The sequence below is a fragment of the Spermophilus citellus genome (assembly GCF_964194105.1).
Source record: "Spermophilus citellus genome assembly, chromosome: 1".
Lineage (NCBI taxonomy): Eukaryota > Metazoa > Chordata > Mammalia > Rodentia > Sciuridae > Spermophilus > Spermophilus citellus.
Window position 1 is genome coordinate 188028917 of NC_138182.1, and position 26776 is coordinate 188055692.

General features: G+C 43.2%; 1 protein-coding gene across 3 annotated transcripts in view; it reads right to left on the bottom strand.

Annotated features, from left to right (window-relative positions):
• The window catches only part of ARHGAP26 (Rho GTPase activating protein 26), a 426612-nt gene that overhangs the window by 297247 nt on the left and 102589 nt on the right, over nt 1-26776 (bottom strand). For all 3 annotated transcript variants that reach the window (XM_081295152.1, XM_081295154.1, XM_081295153.1), the window contains exons 2-6: nt 25964-26059; nt 24005-24066; nt 20341-20412; nt 14680-14781; nt 8049-8159 (exon numbers count right to left, since the gene is read on the bottom strand). In XM_081295152.1, coding sequence (XP_081151278.1) covers nt 8049-8159; nt 14680-14781; nt 20341-20412; nt 24005-24066; nt 25964-26059 — 443 coding nt within the window. The remainder of the gene's footprint in view (nt 1-8048; nt 8160-14679; nt 14782-20340; nt 20413-24004; nt 24067-25963; nt 26060-26776) is intronic.

Here is a 26776-nt window from a genome sequence, read left to right on the forward strand (position 1 = left end):
AGACAAAGACACTTCAAAGAAAGAAAACTACAGACCAATATCTCTAATGAACATAGATGCAAAAATTCTCAATAAAATCCTGGCGAATCGAATACAAAAGCATATCAAAAAAATTGTGCACCATGATCAAGTAGGATTCATCCCTGGGATGCAAGGCTGGTTCAATATACGGAAATCAATAAATGTTATTCACCACATCAATAGACTTAAAGATAAGAACCATATGATTGTCTCCATAGATGCAGAAAAAGCATTCGACAAAGTACAGCATCCCTTTATGTTCAAAACACTAGAAAAACTAGGGATAACAGAAACTTACCTCAACATTGTAAAAGCTATATATGCTAAGCCTCAGGCTAGCATCATTCTAAATGGAGAAAAACTGAAGGCATTCCCTCTAAAATCTGGAACAAGACAGGGATGCCCTCTCTCACCACTTCTATTCAATTTAGTCCTTGAAATACTAGCCAGAGCAATTAGACAGACAAAATAAATTAAAGGCATAAAAATAGGAAAAGAAGAACTTAAAATATCACTATTTGCGGACGACATGATCCTATACCTAGAAGACCCAAAAGGGTCTACAAAGAAACTACTAGAACTAATAAATGAATTCAGCAAAGTGGCAGGATATAAAATCAACACGCATAAATCAAAGGCATTCCTGTATATCAGCAACAAAACTTCTGAAATGGAAATGAGGAAAATCACCCCATTCACAATATCCTCAAAAAAAATAAAATACTTGGGAATCAACCTAACAAAAGAGGTGAAAGATTTATACAATGAAAACTACAGAACCTTAAAGAGAGAGATAGAAGAAGATCTTAGAAGATGGAAAAATGTACCCTGTTCATGGATAGGCAGAACCAACATCATCAAAATGGCTATATTACCCAAAGTTCTCTACAGGTTCAACGCAATGCCAATGAAAATCCCAACGGCATTTCTTGTAGAAATAGATAAAGCTATCATGAAATTCATATGGAAAAACAAAAGACCCAGAATAGCAAAAGCAATTCTAAGCAGGAAGTGTGAATCTGGAGGTATAGCAATACCAGAGTTCAAACTGTACTACAAAGCAATAGTAATAAAAACAGCGTGGTACTGGTACCAAAACAGGCAGGTGGACCAATGGTACAGAATAGAGGACACAGAGACCAATCCACAAAATTACAACTTTCTTATATTTGATAAAGGGGCTAAAAGCATGCAATGGAGGAAAGATAGCAGCTTCAACAAATGGTGCTGGGAAAACTGGAAATCCATATACAACAAAATGAAGCTGAACCCCTTTCTCTCGCCATGCGCAAAAGTTAACTCAAAATGGATCAAAGAGCTTGATATCAAATCAGAGACTCTGCGTCTGATAGAAGAAAAAGTTGGCTCCGATCTACATATTGTGGGGTCGGGCTCCAAATTCCTTAATAGGACGCCCATAGCCCAAGAGTTAAAAACAAGAATAAACAAATGGGACTTACTTAAACTAAAAAGTTTTTTCTCAGCAAGAGAAACAATAAGAGAGGTAAACAGGGAGCCTACATCATGGGAACAAATTTTTACTCCTCACACTTCAGATAGAGCCCTAATATCCAGACTATACAAAGAACTCAAAAAATTAAACAATAAGATAACAAATAACCCAATCAACAAATGGGCCAAGGACCTGAACAGACACTTCTCAGAGGAGGACATACAATCAATCAATAAGTACATGAAAAAATGCTCACCATCTCTAGCAGTCAGAGAAATGCAAATCAAAACCACCCTAAGATACCATCTCACTCCAGTAAGATTGGCAGCCATTATGAAGTCAAACAACAATAAGTGCTGGCGAGGATGTGGGGAAAAGGGTACACTTGTACATTGCTGGTGGGACGGCAAATTGGTGCGGCCAATATGGAAAGCAGTATGGAGATTCCTGGGAAAGCTGGGAATGGAATCACCATTTGACCCAGCTATCGCCCTTCTCGGACTATTCCCTGAGGACCTTAAAAGAGCATACTATAGGGATACTGCCACATCAATGATCATAGCAGCACAATTCACAATAGCTAGACTCTGGAATCAACCTAGATGCCCTTCAATAGATGAATGGATTAAAAAAATGTGACATTTATACACAATGGAGTATTACGAGCACTAAAAAACGACAAAATCATGGAATTTGCAGGGAAATGGATGGCATTAGAGCAGATTATGCTAAGTGAAGCTAGCCAATCCTTAAAAAACAAATGCCAAATGTCTTCTTTGATATAAGGAGAGCAACTAAGAACAGAGCAGGGAGGAAGAGCATGAGGAAAAGACTAACATTAAACAGAGACGAGTGGTGGGAGGGAAAGGGAGAGAGAAGGGAAGCAGTATGGAAATGGAAGGAGACCCTCATTGTTACACAAAATTACATATAAGAGATGGTGAGGGGAAAGGGGAAAAAAAAACAAGGGAGAGAATTGAATAACAGCAGATGGGGTAGAGAGAGAAGATGGGAGGGGAGGGGAGGGGGGGATAGTAGAGGATAGGAAAGATAGCAGAATACAACAGTCACTAATATGGCATTATGTAAAAATGTGGATGTGTAACCGATGTGATTCTGCAACTTGTATTTGGGGTAAAAATGGGAGTTCATAACCCACTTGAATCAAAAGTATGAAAGATGATATGTCATGAGCTATGTAATGTTTTGAACAACCAATTTAAAAAAAGAGCAGAATGATTATTATGTGCTGAACTGTACCCCCTAAAGCATAAGGACCCAAAGGACCTCAGAACATAGCCTTACTTAGAAACAGGTCTTTACAGAGGTGGTCAAGTAACTGTATGGTCATCAGGGTGGGCACCAATTGTTTTTTAAGAATAACATGACTGATGTCCTATAAAAGAGGAAATTGGGACACAGAGACAGACATGCACAGCAGGAAGATGTCCCTGTGAAGGGAGAGGACTGCCAAAGATCGTGGGCAAATCACCAAAAGCCAGAAGAAGAAAGATCCTTTCCCTGTAGGTTTCAGAAGAAGCATGGCCCTGCTAACACCTCAGCTTCAAACATCCAGCCTCTCAATCTGTGAGACAATAGATTTCTGCTGTGTTAAGTCAGCCTGTTTGTGGTCCTTTGTTACAGCAGCCCCAGCAAACTCATACAGCTACCAAGAATCATTACTCATGCAACAAAGACCACAGCCAGTAGCCAAGCCACAGGACTCTCTTTAACTCATCTTTAACAGGAGGAGTTTAGTGATGGTATATATTAGTGCACAGGTGAGGTGAAGGTTAATTCAGATCACCGATAGAGTGGGCTTAGCATGGGAGTGCTGTCAGGGGCTGTTCTGCAAGAGAGGCATAGAATCAGACTGTGTTAGAAGATGCAATATGGTCCAGGCCAGATGAGGAAGGAGGAAGCCAAGGACAGAATACAACAGACAACAGGAAAGAAAAGAGCTAAAATGGGACAGAAGAGAGGGAAGGAGAGGAAGATAGAGCACCAACAAATACTGAGGAAGAGAAACCCAAGACACAGTCACAATGAATGTGGAGAACAAGTTCTCTGTAGCACTAACCAACCTTCAATTATGAAAACTCAGGGAATGGAGGAGTATGGCTCAGCTTCATGCAGTCTGTGTGCATCATATCTGCAATCCACATCTCCAGAACATCTGGTACCTCAACAAGAATATAAAGGATTCCTGCATGTACATATAGGGATGTGTGTGTATGTGTGCATGTGTGTGCACACGCATGTGCGTGCATACACAAGCACACAAGTATGCATGCATGTTTAAAGCCTGTAAGTCTGATTTTTCTTCTTTGGAATACTAAAAACATTTTTTTTATATTTATGAAGGTAAGTAATGTCCTGGTACTTTAATGCACTTTCTAAGAAACAAATGAAGGGGCTGAGGTTGTGGCTCAGTGGTCAAGTGCTTGCCTAGCATGTGTGAGGCACTGGGTTCGATTCTCAGTACTGCATATAAATTTAAAAAAAAAAAAGTCCATTGGCAAAGAAAGAAAGAAACAAACAAATGTAATGGTCCAGGCACACAGTGTTTCTTTGAAAAGCTGGAAGATCCCTTTGATTACAACCAACACCCAAGCACCCCAACAATTCGGTTCAATAGATTTTTTGCAGGGGTCACGTCTATATGTGTTTCCATTTTTTCATCCAAAAATAGAAATAAAAACAGTACCTACCCTCAGAGATGCTATAAGATTGAATGATATAATGTAGGTAAAGGGCTTAGCTCAGTACATGGCAAGGTTTCAACCAAGATCATCAATGGCTACTTCATGTTCTCCCTTGTACAATTCTAAGCCCAGTGGCTCAAACTGCCAGGTGCAGCAGAATCACCTGGAAGGCTTACTAAAACAAAGACTGAGGGGCCTGGCCCTTAAATTTCAGGGCTTGGGCAGAGTCTGAGAGTTCCCTATTTCTAACACTAAGAACTGCTTATCTCATCATTAGCCCTGTATAAATACAGTAGTCCATGCTTATCCATAGGAATACCTTCTAAGACCCCCAGTGGATACCAGAAATCACAGAGTACGAAACCCTTTTTTCCTATACAATGTATCTATGATAAAGTTTGATTTATAAACTGCAATAAGATGAACTAAAAGAGAAGAATGAAAACAACATACTGTAATGTATATTGCTATGTACTGCATAAGTTATGCGGTCTTTTTCCCTCTCAGAATGTCTTACTATACCACATCTCCCTTCTTCTTGTGATGATATGAGGATGATTCGATGCCCACAGGAAGAGATGAAGCAAGATGAATGATGCAGCATTGTGAGGTAGTGTTAGGCTGCTGGAAGGGTTACTCGAACACAAGCCCTGTGATGCCACTGAACTGTGACCATCAATCTGATGCCTGAGAGGCCTACATGATTAATAGGCAGGCAGCAGATACAACATGATTCGCATCCTCAAGTGCCAGGCAGAAGGGAGAGGGACTGTGTGAGCGGTCGTAACACTACTCAGAAAGATGCTCAATTTAAAACTTATGAGTTGTTTATTTCAGAAAACTTCACTTGATATATCTGGACCATAAATGACAGTGGATAATGAAACCACAAATAAAACGGCTGCTCCTTAAACCACTGACCTGCTAGACACTGGGATGATCAGAGACAAGAACGTCCACAGAAAGAGAAGGCTAAACATCCGAATCCTACATCCAGCCTCTCAACCAACTCATTTCATTTAACTTTGGGTACATCCTCATTACTTTTTCTTTGCCCTAATGTGAGACTGGAAAATTCTTTCCATTAACTCTCCAGGTACCTCACTCTGTGCCCTGAAAAGCATCTGCAAACTGCAATAACTCTACTCTTTAAATCCCTCTGGCACTTCTACATCATCCAGGCCGTCCACCCTGTTGCTGACCTGCTTGCTGCCATGGCTGGCTTTCCACTCTCCAATGCTTATTTTCCCAGTAGGGCTGTGAGCTCTTCAGACACCGCCGCTGGGATGTCAGTACTTTCCATGGCAGTCAGTAAATATATGCTTTTAGATATATCAAAACCATTTGTATTAAAACATGTAAGCCCATAAATTAAAAAAAAAAAAAATTCTAAATTTTCAACTGGGCTCATCAGATTCTGTTCTAAGCACCTTACTTGGTTCAACTCAGTCAATATCCTTGCAGCACCTTTAAAAGGTGAGTGGTACTGTTAGCCAATTTTGTATATGAGTAAAGTGAGGCTCAGATAAACAGCTTGCCTAAGAACTCACAGCTAGTACATGAGGGGGCACCGATTTAAAGTCAGACCATCCTGAACATGATGCTACCTGCCTCTTCAAGTGAGAACTCCCTAAGACACTTGATACAATACAAGAGCATTCCAGGAAATGGAATGGTAAATCTTTGTCTTTTTTTTTTTTTAAAGGAAGAGGCGGGATAAGAGAAGGAGACGGGGGCTGGGGATGTGGCTCAAGCGGTAGCGCGCTCGTCTGGCATGCGTGCAGCCCGGGTTCGATCCTCAGCACCACATACAAACAAAGATGTTGTGTCCGCCGAGAACTAAAAAATAAATATTATAATTCTCTCTCTCTCTCTCTCTCTCTCTCTCTCTCTCTCTCTCTCTCTCTCTCCCCTCACTCTCTTAAAAAAAAAAAAAAAACCCTGAACTTAAAAAAAAAAAAAAAGAGAGAAGGAGACGGAAGGGAGTGGGGAAAGGAGATGGAAAACCAGGCCAAAATGAGCAAAGCCATCCAGCTAAGCCCAGCCTAGATGAACTGAATTTCACGGACGTGTGAGAAATAACTTCTACTATGTGTGAGGCTTCATGGTTGTCACTTAGCAAAAGTTAACAGATAAAATCCCTGATACTCTAGGTACACCTACTAACAGATCAAAGAGGGTAACAAAAAAACTCACCTCAAAAAAGCCAGATGGGCTAATTTGAATAAAAGTTATCAAACGCAATTACAGAATAATATTGGTCAATAAAAACATAAAGATTATTAGAACTGCGCTGTTCTTCTTGTCTAGAAATTCTAGTAAAAGCAAATAAAAACAATGCTAAAGGCAAATTCTATTTGATAGCATTAGAACTCCTGCCCTGATCGCAGGAAATGAGCCTAGCAAGTCTACATGACTAAAAAGCATCCCGTGTCTATAAAGTAGAAATGGCAACAGAAAACAGTTTACTAAAAAAGACGGGGGTGGGGGGCATTTTCTTTCAGTTCCTCATACTTTTATTCTTTTTTGCTTAAGAAAATTACCCTTTCTTAAATCTAAGTAGACCAGAATCTTATTTCTACAGAGTCCCCAGGCTCATGTCTAAATCAGAGGCTAAAAAATCCAAGGGCTGCAGGAGTTCTAAACCGACGCCCATGTGTTATTTTGATGTCTCCATGAAGTCTTCCTGCTGTGGACTCTGCACACAAGTGCCAAAGAAAACAGCGAGGCACCACATCTGAACACAGCCACAACCACAGCATCTAGTCAGACTTTTTCCCCACACTGCAATGTTTCATGCCCACTAGAACATTCTGCCCAAGTCCAGATTTCATCATGGTCCACTGTAGAATCTCTACGCTGCTCTGGTCATAAAAAAATTCAGTTTGAGAAATGCCTGAATGGGGTAAGGAAGGGCTCTGAACCCCAGGATTTTTTTAAAAAAGATACATGTTTAAAAGATATAATAAATTCTGATATTTCTGGGGTTATGTTATGGTTTCAATATTAGGTATCTCCCAAAAGCTCATGTTTGAGACAATGAAGAAAGGTTTAGAGGTGAAATGATTGGGTTATGGGAGCCTAAACCCAAACAGTTAGTTAATCCACTAATACGGATTAAGGGTGGTAACAGTAGGCAGGTAGGGTAGGTCACTGGAGGCATGTCTTAGGGTATATATTTTGTCTTTGTTGAGGGAAGCCAGAACCTATGACTGGTGTGTGTGTGTCTCTCTCTCTCTCTCTCTCTCTCTCTCTCTCTCTCTCTCTGTCTCCCTCTACCTCCTCCCTAGTGCAATGTCTTGAACCACTTTCTTCCACCACACTCTTCCACCATGATGTCCTGCCTTACAGCAGGCTCTGAGGAATGGAGCCAGCCTTCTATAGACTGAGACCTTTGAAATCATGAGTGCCAAATAAACTTTTCCTCCTCTAATAAAACTGTTTGTGTCAGGTCTTTTGGTCACAGCAGTGAAAAAGCTGACTAAAGTTATTATTGCGTTTGGATTATTTGATGGAGAGAGGATGGGTGGCAGAAAAGAGGAAAGCTAAGTCATGATCACTATTTCACAGCAAGATGAGAACGCCTCCCTCTGGACCACCACCTGGGGCTTCTTCCACCAGACCAAACAGCACAGGGCCAGGTGGCTACAGGAAGGAACTCTGCCAAGTGCTTTATCACCATCACTGAGGTGCACAGGGACAGCTGCAGGAGACACCAGGGTAGCTGAACTGAGAAAGCGGTGTCTTAGCCAAAGGCACAGCCCAGAACTGGTCAACAACACAGAGCGTTCTGCAACCCACCAGGCAGCTCAAAAGAAAGGTGGGAATGAAAGTCTGGGTACAACCCCAAGCCCTGAATGTCTACTTACAGGCTCCACAAACTCAAACATCTTTCTCTCTTGGACTTCCTGCACCTTGAAGACATACTCCAGGGATACTTCGTAGAAATGCTGCCGGACCAGGTCCACTTGGCTGTCGGCCTACAAACAAGATGGAATGTAAGAGAGAAATCGAGTCACTAACCAAGGACAGCAGTGAGCAAGCAGAACAAAATCTCTGGATTTTTTAAAACAAATCAAATAACATGACACAGAAATGAGAATAACATCAATGGTTAACAGAACCCTAACTTTGTGCCGGGCACCATATCCATGCTTGTACATACACTAGTTAATCATCACTAATTTCAATTATATAATCCTTATTAAATTTCTATAAAGATATATTATCTTTATCTCTAATTTGCAGGAGGAAAATCAAGTCCAATGAAGGTCGCAGAGCTGGGACTCCTGTCCTGGTGCATCTGCCCTCAAGAACCTCAATCATTGTCCGGCCACAATGCTCTACCACCTCCTTGGACCAGAGGGGAACCTGGGCTCCAGAGCAGGCAGGTTTTTAGAGTGAAGAAGAAAATCTGTAGGGCCATCCTCACCCTGTCCCTCCTTATGAACAAAACAAGCTATTAGAGGAAAGGGAACCCCAGACAGGGCATTCGTTTTTACATGTGTCCCAAATACTGTGACAAAGAAACTGTCACTTTACCTCAAGGAGAGTAATGGCATTGCTCCCCCTGGCTCTCACTTCTCCCTCTGTGCAGGTGATGTCCAGGACAGGCCCAGGGGTGGGTGCAATTAAATCACAGATCTGGGCTCCAGAACCCAAGGGAGAAAACAAGTCTGGACGGAGTAGCAGGACACTACGCCAAAGGATACCCAACCTTCACCCTCAGCCACAACACTTTACGGGAAGCAGATTTCAATGATAAAACACTATACAAATGAACATACGTACTAGCAGGAGACAAAACACTATTTTCCTTAGAAACAAGTCAGGAACAATTCTATAACGTACTGTACTAAGATAAACAGAGCTCCCCAAAGAACATTTCTACTTGTTCCTTTGTCAAGATTCCTGCAGAAGAAATTTGGGACAAACCCTTACTTCTATTATTCCAAATATGGTGCTACACTAACACCTTAAGAACTTAGCAATTTATTCCTTCACTCAACTATCTCATGCAAAAAGAAACTTTCTTCGTGGAGCTTACAATATAGTGAAGAAAAAAGCAGAACACAAACTCAGTCAAATGATCATGTAAATAAAGAGAAAATCAAAAGCTCTAGTAAAATACAAGACACTTGATTTTTTATTATTTATTTATTTGTTTGTTTGTTTGTTTGTTTTGGTACTGGGGATTGAACTCAGGGACACTCAACCACTGAGCCACATCCCCAGCCCTTTTTTGTATTTTTTTATTTAGAGACAGGGTCTCACTGAGTAGCTTAGTGCCTCACAGTTGCTGAGGCTGGCTTTGAACTTGCAATCCTCCTGCCTCAGCCTCCGAGCCACTGGGATTACAGGCGTGCACCACCATGCCCGGCTATGACACCATGATCCAAGTCTTGTGCTATCAAGCTCCTCCCACAGGGTAACCCACATGCTAATACACAGAGGCTGGTCTGCTGAGCAACTGCTGAATAAAACTGAAGGGCCAAGATAGGGGGCGCTGTCCAAGCCTCTAATGAGGGGAAGGAGGAAGGAGGTTTTTATCTGGAGGCAAGGTTTCAGAAGGCCCCATACCCCACATCCCCTAGGTGTGGCTGCTTAGGTGACTGGGCTGACACCATCTACCTGGGCTCCTCCAGCCACGCCCTGTATGTTCCCTCAAAGTTTAATGTTCTTGGAGATTTAAATAAATAATATTAAGAAAATCCAACACATCTACACTGAGGGATGCATCTTCTTCCTCGACCTTCCCATACAGGCCTCACATTCTCCCTGGGCTTGCCAACTCAGACTGTAGGCTAGAGTAGGGGATGAGGGGCGCATTCTGAATATCTGCAAAGTGCCTATTGCAATTTAGGCAGGGACACAGAACCAACTCCAGTATCTCTCAGAGAGCTGACCTAGGTCAACATTCCAGTTCTAGAATTTTCCTGCTTTAGAGTCACTGATCCTGCCTGGAAGATGGAGGCGATAATGTCAGTCCTTGCCTCAGAGTGAAGCTGATTCGTAAGAGAAAATGGACCAAAGGATGTGAACAATGTGGAAAAACAGGAAAGTGTCCCATGCATGTTGGTTGTTACAACCACCAGGAACCTCTGCTCCCACCCTGAACCAGCCACGCTGTCCTCAGGTCACTGCACTTTTCTCCTAACTGCTCTCCCCACCTGTGTTCTCTCACCTGCCTGGCCTCTGCCCAGCAGCCAGCACACATTTCTTGGAATCCCAATCAGAGGTCTCTCAGCCCCTTTGAGACCTTCCCCATGCTGCCCCATGGTGTGCAAGACCCTGGGAGCTCTTCCCACTCCTCTGGCCTCTCCTCCACCCATCCTAACCCACCCTGACTGTGCCCCAGCCTTTCGATTCCTCCTGCCCTCTAACACCCCAAGCCCCCTTCCTGCCCACAACCTCATTTGGTGTTTCTTCTGCCTGAAAACCTCTTCCCCCTCCCTCTTCACAGTAAGAAATACTTTTTACATTATGACCCAATAAACACACATTTTAATTTAAATATAATGCATATTTTTCATTCTATCTGACTCAACTCTATTGTATGACCCTGTGATTCCGATTCCTATTGCACACCCACAGCTTGAAGACGACTGCCCCAGCTTTCACACAGCTCGCTCCCTCTCAGCCCTCTGGGTTCAGTTCTAGGCTCTTCAGAGAAGTACTCATTAACCACAGTGTCCTGAAGAAGTCCCTAGCTTACCTCCAATTTATTTTCTTATCACTGTATGAAATTCTTATTTAATCCTTCTTTTCTTGTGTGTTGATTACTCTACAACAAAGTCCCTGAGAACAAATACCTTATCTAATTTTTCCCCTTTTCTATCCCAGAGCCCAGAACAATGCCTGGCCCAGGGTAAGTGTTCAAAAGATGCCCACAGAATGATGGACTCAATCTCCATGCAGCGGTCAGTAGCACTGAAGCACATGGCTGCAGTTGATACAGCACTAAGCAGAAATGCATACCTCAATGTAATGTAATGTAATGTCCCAGGTGGGATGGCACAATTCTCTAGCCATGCTTCCTGCTTACTCTAGGGCATAGATTCCACCACAGCCTTAGACTCTACAGTGGAATCAGAAGCCAGGATTCCAACTAACTCAGCAGAGCACAACTATATAGTTTGAGTGTGTCCCCCAAGTTGGTGTGCTTGGAGCTTGGTCCTCAGTGTGACAGGGTTGGGAGGTGTTGTGGCACATTTAGGATTCTCTGGGGCACTGCTTTTGGGAGGTATTAAGTCATTTTCATGGAACCCTACTAGTTCTCAAAAAAGATGTCATGAGAGAATAACACCGGCCCCTCCCTGCTCTCTCTGGCCTGCATATGCTATCCCCACTCACATATGGTCTGCCATTATGATACTGTTACCCTAATGTGATGAAAAAGGCTGGTGGTAAGGGAGAGAGGTGTCATCAGAACTGGTGCTGTGCTGTTTGAACTTCCAAAAGTGTAGCTAAATGAATCTCTTTTCTTTATAAAGTACTCACACTCAGGTATTTTGTTACTGAAAGCTGACCATCACTCAAGACGGTCTCATTGTTACTTAAACTATAAATCTTCCAGCTTTATGAAAAAGAGACATTCTCCAAGACTCTAAGTTCCATGAAAGCAAATACTTCATTTCACTTCCCACAACACACCCACAGCCTGCACAGACTTTCACAGAAGTGTCCAATGAACACATACTGGTTTTGATGTAAACTTCTTAGCTGTTAAAGAATATATTGATGTTTTTAAAATCATCCACTAGGTGGCAGTGTTGTTCCACATAGGTGCCCTGTGATTTCCACTTTTCATGGATTTAGGAATGAGCTCAAACTAAAGAGCATTCAATTCAGAGCCCTGCAATCAAGGATAATCAAAAGTATCAGATTTCATCAAAGATGTACCAGGTATTTAATGATGTCCCTAAAAGTTGATTTTTAATAAATGTAAAGGAAATCATCCCTAAATAGCTGGAACACCTTAAGCAAATCACTTGACCTTTACAAGGAGCTCAGATCCTTGAAGTGTAATTCAAGGAGGTTGTACTGGATGATCACCCAGGTGCCTCCCTCTCTCTGGTTCTGTTTTCATGACAATGGTTCTGAATAAGAATGACTGGCAAGGTTCAGAGCCTCAAGACCCTTCCTGAGAGAAGAGCAAACTGGGTCAGTAGAGCTCCCACCCAGGTGTCAGCATGAACTAGCTATTTGGCAGGCAATTTACCAGCTCCAAGCCTCAGTTTTCACATCTGTAAAGTAAGTTGATACATCTATTCCTCATAGGGTGGTTGTTAGGATTCAAGAAGATTCCATATGAAGTTCCTAGGGCATAAATATGCATTCAATAATGTCTGCTGCTACTGTGGGTGGTGGTGACAGTAGTTTGTTGCTGTGGCTGTTAGGACTTTTATTGCATATATATTCAGTCCAGGTATAACTAAAAAGCAATGCTTCAGAGCTGACCTGAGCAGACAAGGACTTGCAAGAAAGATCTGGAGCCCAATCCTTTCCTTCAAAATACTTAGAAAGCATGAATGGGCAAAAGGCAGAAACACAAAGGACGATAACAAAAGGGCATAAGGAAAAATGTGCACTGAAGTATAAAAGTGGCACAGTTAGGAACCGTGTCATCCACTGTGGGTACAGGGGGTAGAGAGAAGCAGGCCAGTCAGAGCGATAATATGTTACCTTTGTGCAGAATCTACAGTTTGACTTCTCATTCATTAAGTAGTCAGAATGGGTATTGTGTGAGTGTTTTACAAATAAAGGAACTAAAGCTTAGAGTGTCTAAGTAATTTGTCCCAGGTCACACAGTGAATGCATGTCCAGTGTTCTGGTCCCTACACTGTGACAACTCAGAGAAATATTGCATTAAAATGGACCTTAAAAAAAAATGTTGGATTCATCCCAGGCCAAGACAATAATATCACACCAACAGGACAACAGGAACACCACACCAACAGGACAGCTGCACCCAACACTGCAGGTGCCAGAGTGTCCAGACATCTGCTCAGCTCTCAGTGCCTGCATGAACAGTTCATGGTCATCCTAAACATAATGTGAAACCATGTAGATATGGCAGAGCTGGACAGAGCTGGTCATTGTCAACTACAGCCACAAAGCCTTTCCTGAACATAAATCAGTTTCCAAACCCTAAATGTCCACTAATGCTAGAAGAATGAAAACTAAAAAGTGAGGGTAGCAGAGCTAAATGGCATTTATTAGTAACAATCCACATGTCCTTGGCCATCTTCTAGTGACTCCATTTTGAACTGGAGTTCTTATTATCAAAGAACTGGTTGGTCGAGTAGTGTTAATGCTTTTGCAGAAATGGAGATTGAACCCCAGGGCCTTGACCACGGTAGGCAAGCACTCTACCACTGAGCTACACCCCCAGCCCTACAAAATTGGTTTAAAACCCATTTCAAAGCAAAGATTCCTGAGAACACCACACTGCTATCTAAAGATGTGTAAGAAACCCTGATTAGGAGGAGACTGGAATCAACCACCTCCTAAGTTACCTTCAGCTCTCAACATCTGACCCTACCATCTTCATATGACTTTAACCTGGCACAAGTACTGGCTCGGTCTCTGCTCTAAATGAGGGCCTGAAAGTCAAAGCTTTACTTTTCAGTCACTTGAGGAGAAAGGTCAGGCAAACTATTAGGATTTAAGTGACATCTGTGAAGCCAAATTTTGAGTTCCACTTGGAAACTGCCCTGTCTTCCAGAAACATAAATTCACTCACCCTGCAAATCTTCACAAACTAAGTGGTGACAGCACGGTGACAGCAAAGCTGCCTTTTCTTTTCAGGTAACCTACTTTTAAAAAGACCCCATGCAAATCTAGACGAACCAGGAGCAGATCAAAGACTATTTTCTCCAAACAAGTTTACCACAGCTCAAAATCTATGTATGACAACATGATAATTGTTAAAACAAAAAAGAAAGGAAAATACTAAAGTCAAGTACTAGATTGAAATAATTTTAAAAATCAATATTAAAGGGCTGGCGATATGGTGCAGTGGTAGAGTATTTGCCTGGCATGCATGAGACCTTGGGTCCAATACCGAGTGTGTGTGTGTGTGTGTGTGTGTGTGTGTGTTAAGGAAGAATGTCCCAAGTGTTTCAAATGCCAACATTGTGAATCAGTGATACAAGGCAGCAGGTCAAGAAGTAAGGCTGCATTAAGGCTAACGGTGAGAGGAACAGGAAGGTCTCAGCTTGAAATGAAGAGGTGCAGTCTAGCTTTGAGGGTGCCCACTCAGGAGGTGGTGGCCTTGGGTGGTAGTATGTTCCTTAGCCACATCTGGATGCTGAGCCACAAGTGTGGGTGGGATTGGGAATTACAAAGGTAAAGCAGTAGATGAGGACTTGGGTTTAAGCTTCTGGTTTCCAAGGTGTCTTCCAACCCTAAGATTTTCTGGCAAAGAGCAAACAGCACATATCCACAGTACCATGTAAAAATTCAACACTCAGTTCAGGTATTCATCACACTTCTTACCTCTTGTAGCTGAGATTCTTTCTTTTTAGATGACAAATTCAAGTGTTTTTCTAAGATGCCACAATACTTCTCTGTCTCTTTGTCATACTTCTTTTTGGCTTCCTGGAAAAAATGAGAGAGAAAAAGAAAAAGTTACCATTGCAGGAGTAAAGCAGCTCAGTCTCCCCAGGCTGCCTGCTGCTCTCACAGCCTCGTCATCCCAGCACAGTTCAGGAGACAACTCCACAGGACCCCTACCCTTAAAAACACCCATTAGGCCACTCCGCTGCAGCCCCACAGGCTTCAGCATCTATGACAAAGTCACCAGCAAAGTCCCAGAAACATGGTCAAAGCCAGCATTCAGTAATGGCAGAGCCAGAACTCCACCTTCTAAGAACTTTAATTGAGGGGGCTTGGCAGGAGTAGGTAGGAAGTTCAGCGCCTGTTAGCATGCACAAGGCCTGTCCCAGTACCAGGGGTGGGGACAAGGGGAACATCTTCGATTGAAGACCAAATTTCTATTTTCTAATTCACACATTCAAAGCCAGAGACAATGGGAGGTCATCCATGAAGATAATGTAGGGAAGGGAGACCTGCCTCCATCCTAAGTACGACTAGTATAGACTAAGGCTAAATGGAACCTTAATACCCTTTACTACAGGGACTGAGCTACCCTGTGATCCCAGAGCACCACAAACAGGTCTCTATGCCAAGAAAGAACCCAAAACAAAGATGGATTCTTCACAACTGTGTCACTGAGGACAGCAAAACAAAAACAAGAGGCAGAGGCACAGTCACTGCCCAAGGACAGGGTTGGTGATAATTAAGTGCTTGATGTACCATGATATCAGGAAAAGTACAGAAGCATGATACAAACTGGGGGCAGCCCATGCAGGTACCTACCTACCTGTGGACGAGGATGAAAGGCTATACACTTAATGAAACCACAAGTTAAGGAAATGGAATAATAGGATTTTTTTTCCCCTCCCTTTGGGAAATTTTGATGAGACTAAGTTACTGCCTTCAAAACGAAAAATAATTATAGTAATCTACATATTAATCCCTGTTCCCACAGCAAGGCCTTGAGTCACCGAGGTTCTATTCTTATCCCCCATTTTTACAGATAAGAAAAGTTAAGACCCAGGGAAGTAACTAGTAAAACATCACAGAGAGTGACAGAGCTGGGATTTGAACCCAGGAGAACAAGCCTTCAAAGTCCACACTTTCTACCACCTTTGAGATGTGCTCACGGGTGGTCTCCTCTCAGTCCACAACCAGTGAGGTGTCAGACAAGGGGGCTGGAGGGAAGCTGGTGCTGGTCCAGTACAGAGGCTCCAGTTCACCAAGTTCATCGCCCCTGTCTACAGGAGCCGAGGGGAGCCCGTGGAGATACTGCTATATAACTCTAAGAGCCCGGTATTTTCCAGTCAGATAAGGAGGCTCAGAGACTCTTCATTCACTTAACAAATTTATGATGAGCAACCACTCTGTGTTAGGCTCTCCTTCAGGTACTGGAAATACAAGACAGAAGTGGCCCCTACCCTCATGGTTCTAGTAGAAAAAGAAACACAATTAACCAATAAACAAATAAGCAGCATAATTGCAAGTGCCACTAAGGAAATAAAGAGTGTGGCCACAGTGATCCTTTAGATAGGGTGCTCAGGAAAGCCTCACTGGGGAGGGAAGATGTGAGCTAAGTCCTGCTGAACACAGGAAGGGACAGAGTAGAGGTTTTAAAGCAAGAGTAAGTGCAAAAGCCCCAGAATACTGAGCAAAGAAGTGATCATCCAAAGCCCTGACAAGCTCCTGCATTTATCTGGTTGACGCGAGATATCAAGCCGCACAGAGTGACATGCACCCATTTCTACAGATCTGACTTTTGCTTTAACAACCACTCACATATAAGAACTATGAAGCATACAGAAGCAAATGAAGACAAAGCCTGAGGACACAGGGCTCCTTCATGTTTGAGGAAGGTACAGGCAAGCGACTCTTCTCCTTTAGAGAAATCAGGATCTTCAAGCTGGGCTCCAACTCCAATTGCTGCTCACGTATATCCCCTCCCACTAGCCTTGTCAGCAACCCTAAAAAGAACCCAAGGGCCAGAACAGTTCAGCTGGCCAGAGGTGAGAAAAGGCCAGGGAACATGAGTCACTGGCATTCTGTGACTTTCTGGCCACTCAAGCTTCCACATTCCATGTTCAAGAGGACAGCCAAAGTTAGAGCAAAGGATAACAAGAAAGGAACGAAAAAGAGAGATGGAAGCAGTTTCTGTTCTGAGAAAACAGCAAGAGACCTCTACAGGAATAACTCTGAGACCTAGGTAATGGTCTTAGAGGGCAGGGTGTTATTACTCAGGAACTCAGGACACAAAATGGTTTTCACCCTCCAGAGAGGACAGAGCCAGGGTCCTGGCATTTACTTCCAACTCTGTAGGGACTGACTCTAAACAAATCACTCTAAATCACTCTAAACAAATCACTCAATTATCTCATTCATTGATAATTAATAATTGTTCAGGTTTTGTCTTGTTCAAACACTTTTTAACAAAATAAGGAGAAGAACACACCCTCCTCATAGGATTGTTAGGTAATCTCATTTAATAATGAGACAAACCACATACAGGAAAGGGCCTGGTGTATGAGAAGCACGCAATGAATTTCAATGACAGCGATGAGCTTATTGTCTATACCTATCTCCTTCCCATCGAGAACACCACATGCCTTGCATGTCCCATGTTCCACAAAGACAATCCTTCTGAGCACCTATCACAACCTGAAATGATACAGTGTTTTGTTGTTGTTGGTGGTGGTGGTTTTGTTGTTGTTGTTGTTTTGTCTAACTCCTTTTTCTCCAGCCACACCACAAGCTCACAATGACATCTGCCTGTTGTCCACCAGACATCAACGCATAGCAGCACAGGACCAGGCACAAAGCAGGGTCTCACAAATATCCTTAAGGAATGAACCCTGTCTGTCTAATTTAATGGCCAATGTCACATGACTAAATGACAGGCACTGTTCTCTTGTCCAATTATTACATGACAGATACCATTTTAAGCATTTTATATGAGTTTATTCATTTCTTCTTCATAATAACTATGAGGTAAGTTCTATTATTATCCCCATTTTACTGATTGGGAAGTACACATGAGGAGGTCCAAGAAGTCTCCCCCAAGTTCACCTGCAAGTGGTAGAGATGAGATTTGGAATCATGCATCCTAGCGCTAGCCTCACTCATTCCTCCCCACACACTGGGGATTGAACTCAGGGGTGCTCAACCTCTAAGTTACATCCCCAGCCCTTTTTATTTTTTTGAAACAGAGTCTTGCTAAGTTGCTAGGGCCTCACTAAGTTGCTGAAGCTGGCCTTGAACTTGCAATCCTCCTGCCTCAGCCTCCTAAATCACTGGGATTACAGGTGTATGCCACCATACCTGGCACTAGACACTCTCTTAACCACTACTCTCTACCATTTATTCTACTCGCCTTATAGATTCCACACTCCAAATCTACCTCTGGAACAGGGAAAATTAACTTCTTAAACTTAGAAATAGCAACTTAGGACCATTGTTAAGAGAAGCTTCAGGGTCATGCCCTACTCCTGAGCAGTCACACTAGCACAAGAATACCCAGAATCCCCCACTTCCTGGCAGCCTTCACAATGAGTACTCTGCAACAGGTTGTTATAGCAACTAAAGCAGCGCCCGAGAGGAGAGAAGGAGGGAAAAGTAATTTTAGCATCATTTGCAGGGTTCAGGAACCTCTCTTCTTGGCCACTGAAAAAATAGCTAAAGAATACTTGCTGGCTCTTAGGTATTATTGACAAGGCACCCGCCCCCAAGTGGATTTGTTGTTTATTTTTTTTTTAATTTACATAGCACTATGATATAAATGCATGGGTGTGTGCAGTGATGGAGAAGATATGGGGCAGGGGGAGACAATGGAGAATGGATGAGAAATCACCCAAATGCCACTCAAATAACTTAGATGACTGATGATTATTAATAATTTAATGAAGGAGAGAACACAGTATGATGCTGGGTTGAGTGACTATTTCATTTAAATTCTTTTATTCTTACAGCAGGTCCCCACGACTCCCTACTCCTCTCATGAGGATCACTGATCTTAAATCCCAAGGGAGCCCACTCAGGCTTCTGCTTCTCCCTGGTGACAGTGGTAAACCCCCAAACAATGTGAGGCAAGAGGCCAGAGTGAGAGGCATCTGTGCCTAGAAGAAGTAACTCCTAGAAAGATGACTCAATATGCAGGTCCTCCTGCCTCTGCCTCAAAGCTCTCCCCCCGAGACCTTGAGAAGCCAGCGCTGTACATGTCACAGGAAAGCACAGGCCCAAGGCCCCAAGAGTTCACTCACCAGCATATTCTCAGCCCTCACGGGACAGTCCAAAGTCCTGGACAAAATCTTAGTACAACCAGATTTCCTTCAAATTATACATTCCTTAATCTTTCATACAAAACTAATGAATTTCCATTGCTTTGTTAATATAAAATGAAACTGGTACACAAATGCCCTGAAACTAGGAGAAAATCTTTGCCATGGTCTCTCCTTCAATCCATGGCCACCCATGGCTCTGACAGACCCTGACTAAACATCTTTTTCATAGAGATAGATCATATCTATTTCTACAAGGCAGGTGAGAGGGCTCTCACTCTACAACATTTCACTACTGTTTTCTCACCTACAATCACTTCTCAAGGACATTTCACAACTGAGTAAAATCCACGCCAAGGAAGAGGATGGTGCAGCCCCAAACCTCCTGCAGGTGGCGTGAGGGACTATGGCTGAACTGACCCAGTTCCAGGAAAAAAAAAAAAAAGTGAAAAAGCCTTTTGCTTCCATTGATTCCAATTAAAACATCTTCCCTGCAGGTGGTCTCTAACACTCTACTGAAGGTCAAAGCAGCTAGGATTTCCAGTGATTTATCACAGGCGGGAAGCCCCAGAGAATCCCCTCTTAAAAACGAACTGGTTTCCCTTTGCAGTCTTTCAGTAATATATGAAACTAGCTGAGTTTGGGCTACAGTCCCTCCAGGTCAGTGATAACCCACGGAGATCTCTAGGCTGAAGCAGGCCTGCAGATGCACTTTTTGACCTATACAATGAGTAATACATATTTTCTTAAATTATTTCACAGAACTCTCTGGCTTTTCAGTTTCTCTTGAAATGTTTTAAGATCTGGCCAAAAAAAAAAAAAAAAAAAAAGGACCCATGTCTACACACCACAAAAGTAAGTACCAGCCTCCTCCCCTGAAACAGATCCCTGAGCGCAGGGTCTATAGTGTAATTCTGCTTAGGCCATGAGTCCTGGACTCCCTGATTAACACCATTCCACAAAAAACAAAGGTACTGTCTGTACAGTCAACTGTCCAAGCACAGAGCCATCTGAGAACGTAGAGAAGGTGTATAGTTTCTTCCTGTGAGTGGTTTATGAACTAGCACAAAACAATCAGGTAAGGAGATACTGGAAGGGCTGCTGGGGTGGATGCTTATTCAGGGACCTGCAAAGGAGCAGATGAGCTGGGGTCTCAGCTTATCTGCCAAAGAAGATTTTCTGAAGGTGAGCTTATGTTTTCCCGGAGGCATTCTTAGATTTTCTAAAGAAGCTTCTGTGCTTTCCAGACTTTTACCCTAAAATCCAAGAACAACGTTTGTAACATGCTCACCTTGGCAGCCCCAATTTGCTCCTTTCGAAACTTCTCCAAGGGAGTGATGAGCACCTCACTGGCATTCTCAATCTGGTGAAGAAAATCAGAGGGAGATGGGGGAGACAAAAACAGTATCAGTAAATGACGTGATGGCAGCTGTGTCACAAAAGGTATTCCTGTGTCTCGTGTAGAATTAGAGTAAGCAATACCACCTTCATGTCTCCATTTACAAAACTTGAACTGATGGCACAACAATACAAAAGCTAGTCACTGTTCAAAACGTGAGAGTCCTCCTGTGCATGATTAAAATTTGTCCTTTAAAAGGAAAAATGGAAATGCCTAAAAGTGTCAGCAACCTTCTGAAGGCAGAGGGGAATGGTGACAGTACAGTCTTAAGTTTCAAGCTTAGGTGACATCTTCTTATAGATGCCCGTGCATCGAAGTTACAGGTAAAGCAGATCAATAGTGAGTCCAGGTAAAAAAAGAAACAAAACCCTTTTAAACATCTACTGTCACAAGAACCTTTCAGTCCTGATGCTGTGTCACCCCAGTACTGGAACCAGGACGTCTGCACCTCCTGACCACTGTCTACTTCTCAACACCATCTCCCAGGGCTCAGCCTCAGTCCTGCACTCCAGCCCATCACCACCCCAGTGTACCTCCAATGTGCCAATCTTAACCCACCTCTGGCCCTCTGCCCTTGGCTATTCCCTCAATGTTCTGTCCCCAAACCCTTGCACAGATGACTCCTTACTGTAATATTAAGGTTTTAGCTTAAAGGTCACCTTTTTAAAAGGGAGGCCTTCCGTGACACCATTGTCACCCAAAGAAGATCTCTGCCATCCCACCACATGTTTTCCTCAGAACGCATATGCCAGGTGATGTTTTCTGGCTCAGCACTGTACATATTTGTTCTCTCTCTCTCTCTCTCTCTCTCTCTCTCTCTCTCTCTCTCTCACACACACACACACACACACACACACACACACACTCACACACACACATACCATCTTGTAAACACTCACTTGTCTACCACTCTCCTCAAAGCCCAGAGGAGTGCTGAAACAAAGGAGCACTCAAACACTTTTGAATGACTAAATGAATGATATCTTGACTAGCTGCCAACTGTGTGACCATGGGCAAAACATTTAACCTCTCTGGGCTCTTAATTTCCTCATTTGCAAAATGAGTGGGTTGAACTGTTCCAGCTCTGAGACTCCATGGTCTTTTCTAAGGCAGTGCAATATTTTACAGTCTTTCCTTTTAAGTCACTCATTGCTCACTCTGTGTTCAACTAGTTATTTCAGGAATCTCATTACAACAAAGTATTATTTTTTCTAAATCATATGCAAGTCCTTCACAATGAAAGCAACTCAAATGCGTGCCAGAAGCCTTAGATGGACACTGTAGAGAACTTCCCGGACACTATGAGGGAAGAGAAAAAGGCAGGGCTCCAAAATTTATTCCTATTTGCCTTTTTCTTGATTTTGAAAGCACTTATTTCAGCAGAGTACATTTTAACAATGGAGTGTTGCAACAGTATTGAACTTGTTTGATTTTTATTGTTATCTGGTGTTGCTTAATTGGTTTGCTTGATCAAATCTTTTCCACAAGTCAACTGTGAGTCCCTGAAGATTATAATGGTATGCCAAGCCCCTGGGTCAGTGATTCTCAATCTTAGCTGCATGTTAGAGCTACCAACTAAGAATCTCTGGATCAAATCCCAGACATCAGTATTTCGTAAGCTCCAAGTTATTCCAATGGGCATGGTCACTGAGGATCTGGTCCTACGCAGCTTATTCTATGAAGGCACTCAACTGCTCACGTGGGAAGCAAGACACCCAAGTCTTGGTCCCCATCCTACTTCTACCTGCGATCAGTCTTGATATGACCTGTTTCCTCATCTGTCAAATGACAGATTGCAGATGGTGAGGAATACAGTCTCTCTGGGTCTGAGAGTCTATGACTGTAACTTCCATCAGTTCCAAGCACTGAGCTTGATGCTGGTGACCCAGAAGCCCATTCTCTGCCCTTGAGGAAAAAACTCCTATTGACTATGGGCACAGACATGTACAGTGATTATCAGGACCCAAGGTGGTAAGTGCAGAATCAGAGGCATAAAATGGGTATGCAGAAAGTACAAAGGACAGCCAAATATCACATGGAGTTAGGGAAGGCTTCCCAGAAGGGGCGCAGCTTTGCTGAGCCGAGCTGAACTGATGATGAAGCTGTCCCATGGCGAGGAGGGGTGAGAAGCGGCTGGTGATGGCCAGATACTCAGATGCAGACGGCAGAAACTCGATTCACTGACATTAATAATAAAATTGCAGAGGCAAGCTGAAAAGTATAATCCAGGCATTGTTCCCTTACCACAGGCCATCGCAATCTGCAGGATATTCATGTTGATTTGCTCACCACGCCCCCCACCCCCAAATACTGACTTGGCCAAGAATCAGGCTCAAAAGAATCACTGCCCTTTCTCAGGCACTAGCACGTGCCCAAGCACACAGCTTCCCTCCCCCACCACCAAGCCTACAGCCACCGCCACAACTGCCACTACCACCCTGATTCTGATTTGGGTACCCACTGGTGGGCAATCAGGAGAAACTGGGTCACTTTGCACTGCAGAAAGGGGAAAGTTTCTACTCTGTTTGGAATTTTAAAGAAATTCCCCCCATATTTTTTTTGGAGGGGGGCGGGTATAATGCCGACTTGGGTTTGAATTGAGACCGTATCACTTACTAACCATATGATCCTGTCTAGTCACTTAATCACTGTAAATCTCAGTATCTTCATCTGAAAAATGGGGATAAAACAGACACCATGTCACAGAGTCCCCATGGGAGGTAAATAGAACAGACAATGTGAAGTGTTTGGCTGAACAATGCCTTGGTAAACTTAATACATTAACAGCTGTTGCTATGGGAAGAGAAGAGAAATCCTCAAATTTTGGTATCTTCATTAGTCCTCAGGAGCACGGCTGCCTGGAGACAGTCTCCCTAGGGACAAACCAGCAGGCAGCCTGCAGGGGATTTCTAACCAGGTTTCATTCCCAACATCTGAGGTATGTGGGAGAAGATGCATAGGCACTTCCTGTGGGTGTGGAATCTCTTCTCCATTACTACTGAACCCCAATAGAATAAGTGTCCTGTAAGAGAACTTAGGAACCTAGAGATCAGCATTTGATTCTGGAATTTGCACAGCATTTCTCTTTGAAAAGCTCATTGTAATTACCATCATTTACTAAGTGTCATTTACTGGGGCCAGCTACATGGTAGTTTCTATGTTAGGTGCTTTGGAATTAAGTGAAGCACTGACTCATGTCCTTGAAGGACACTTGGACAGGTTCAATAAAATGTGGGGAGAAGGAGCAGAGTAAGATATCATCTTTCTTATTCTGTTGGTGATAAATCTGAGGCCCTCAAAAGTTAAATCATTCAATAGTTCCACCCTTAAGACTTGTACCTTATGTGTGGACCTCACAGTAAATCTTTGGGGAGACATGATGTTGTTCAGAAGTTGTGCACAAGTTATTGTTTAACAGGCCCAAGATGAGGCCTGCTCCAGATGGCAAAGCACCCCAGGGGCAGACACTGGACTCAAACCCAAGTCTTCTAATAGCAAATCCTTCACTCCCTCGATGTGCACACACTGGGACCAAGAGCAGCCCAGCTATACTCACCATCCGTATCCGTTCATCTTCAAGATTCCTGAGGACAGTGGCAAACTCCTGCAAAGACCTTGCTGGAAGACAGAAAGGGGTCATGAACCAGAAGAAGAGTAATGGGTCTTCAGGAGCCTTTCCAGCTCCACTATGAAGCTACGGATTTCAATTTAGTGTACACACAGATGTCTGAAGTCAATTGCTTCCTCAGACTCCCCTTATCTTTTAATCATTAACCATTCAGGATAAGATGACCCAGAAGTGCAGGTTAATTGTATCTGGCACTCTAGCTAGGGAAGGATTTCTACAAGGAAAAGACCCACCTGTTCCTGAGAGTCCCAGGACTGGTGAGATGCTGGCAGGCTCCCAGTCCCCAGGCTGGATGGAGCAGAGTTCCGCTCAGATTTCCTGTCCAGAATTCAACCTCCTCAACCTTTGTCATGGGGTTGCGTCAGAGCCCAACCTTTTCTTTGGCACCAGAACTGAATAAATAGTGCTGCTGGCATCAGAAGCCACATCACTGGCATCTCCTTGGGTTCTTGCTCTCTGAGTCCTCAAGCCACTCATTAATAGAATGCAGCATGCAGCGTGACAATAAGTAGGCAGTGAGTACAATAGCCCTGAGGGTCCTCAGGTCACTTGTGCAACTTTGGGAAAAGCAGCCATCCATTCATGATTTACAATGATGCATTTTAATTGGTCTCCCAATTATCTATGCTTGTTCCCAGGTCCTGGTGCTCCACACAGCAACAGAACTCAAAAAACAGTTGATGAATTTACTGACTCACTATAATTTTCTCAATTCTTTTTTTTTTTTTTTTTTTTTTTGTGCTAGGGATGGAACCCACAGCCTCAAGCAAGTTAATGCACATGCTCTACCCATGAAACTACAGCCCCAGCCCCAACTTTCTTTTTTTAAAAAATATTTTTATTGGTTGTTGATGGACCTTTATTTTATGTATTTATTTACATGCGGTGCTGAGAATCCAACCCAGTGCCTCACACATGCTAGGCAAGCACTCTACCACTGAGCCACAACCCCAGCCACCCAACTTTCTTAATTCTCATTCCCTTAATAGAGTCTCCAATATACCCAACGTGAAAAAAATGAAGTCTAATAATGAGACATCCACAAAGAAAGGTGTCTTGACCTTGCCTACCCTCTAAGCTCAGGGCTGCCTACTAGAGAAGGCAAGTGACAGCAGGGGTGGAGCAGCACAGCACCCTGAGAAACAGGAATGCACCACACCCTGCAGCCTTTTGGTAAGGAACAAAAGAAACGGGGATCCTGGTGAGCTGGACCCTGAGCTCCTCTCCCCATCTGAAGGTAGTGACAGCCACGCAGAGGTCCAGCCAGAGGCTACCAGGCCAGAACACAAGGCCAGGAGATGGATTCTCAAGCTTTTCAAAGAAGCTGGGAAACTAGGATTTTAGATAAATTCTACTTATATGATGACTCAATTAAAAAAAAAAAAACTCAGAGCCAAAATAAAGTCTGTATTCTGATCTCACCCTGTGAACTATCATTTTGCAACCTCTGGTATAAGTCTCCCTTCATCTACCTGCATGTACTTTTGCACTACAGTTCTTAGCACTATTGTTTGGGGACAGAGGGGAAGGACACAAAACCAGCAGGAAGGAAAACATTAAAGGACAGTGGAAAGGATAGTCCCACTGCATGATCTTAAGCTTCCTCAGCACACTGGAAATGAGTGGGGCAATTCCAGAACTTGTGGCAGCCCAGCGTAGCCCGGGACCAACCCTCACACATCTCTGCCCCACCACTGCCTCTGGGGTCTTGTATCTTTACTAACCTTTAGGCCTCCTCTCCTCTTTTCTTTTTCTTTTTTTTTTTTTTTTAAGATTTTTATTGGTTGTTGATGGGCCTTTATTTTATATATTTATTTACAGACAGTGGGACACCAAAAGCCATGACCAACAGCACATGTTTTTATCTTCCACAAGGTTATGACTTACCTATACACATCTCATCATCTGTTTCTGCATCTCCTATGCATTGAAATTTAAATTCATTTAAGGAATCTGCAAACTTGCGCTTCGCTGAAGACAAATCTAGCAAGAAAAAAAGGAAAAAACTGAATTACTGAAATTAAACTGGCCTTCTCAGTCGATGTTCTTTTTAGTCCTTCTATGAAAATAGCAGCAAGCAAATTTGTTCCAAAGACCATTTGGGGGCACAAATGAATGCAATCTTAAAGTAGTAAATATTTGTTTATAACATGAAACTGGTTTGCTCTAAAAGTTCATATTTTTGTTACATGTGATTCTAATGATTCCAATCCGACCTCTACTTCCTCCTGCCACAGAGCGAGTTCTGTCATCTTCATTTGACATGTGTGGGAATCTGTTTGGCCCAGGTCAGGGAGGAAGCCTGGATCACAGTCCAAAGCAGTCTCTGCGGCCTGAAGTTCCACCCTGCCAAACCCACCACGTGGCCAGCACAGCTGCCCCCATGCCTGTCTTAAGGATACTTCCCCTAAGCCCAACCTCAAGCCACACTGGGGAGGGAGCCCTAGGAAAGCTAAAAGCAAGGGCCTGGAGCTGTGGGGCCCCATAGCAGAAGCAGCACTTGACCTTCCTCTTCCAACCTAGGCACACACAGAGCTCAGGTTCTCAGACCCTCTCCATTCTCCTCATGAGCCCAGTGCTGGGCCAGCCTGACAAATTCCCACCTGAGCCATTTCCCTGGGTGGCCATATCCACCGCCACCAGAACAAAGTCCTGGCAACATTTTATAATGGGGTAAAAACACACCCCACACATGGTATC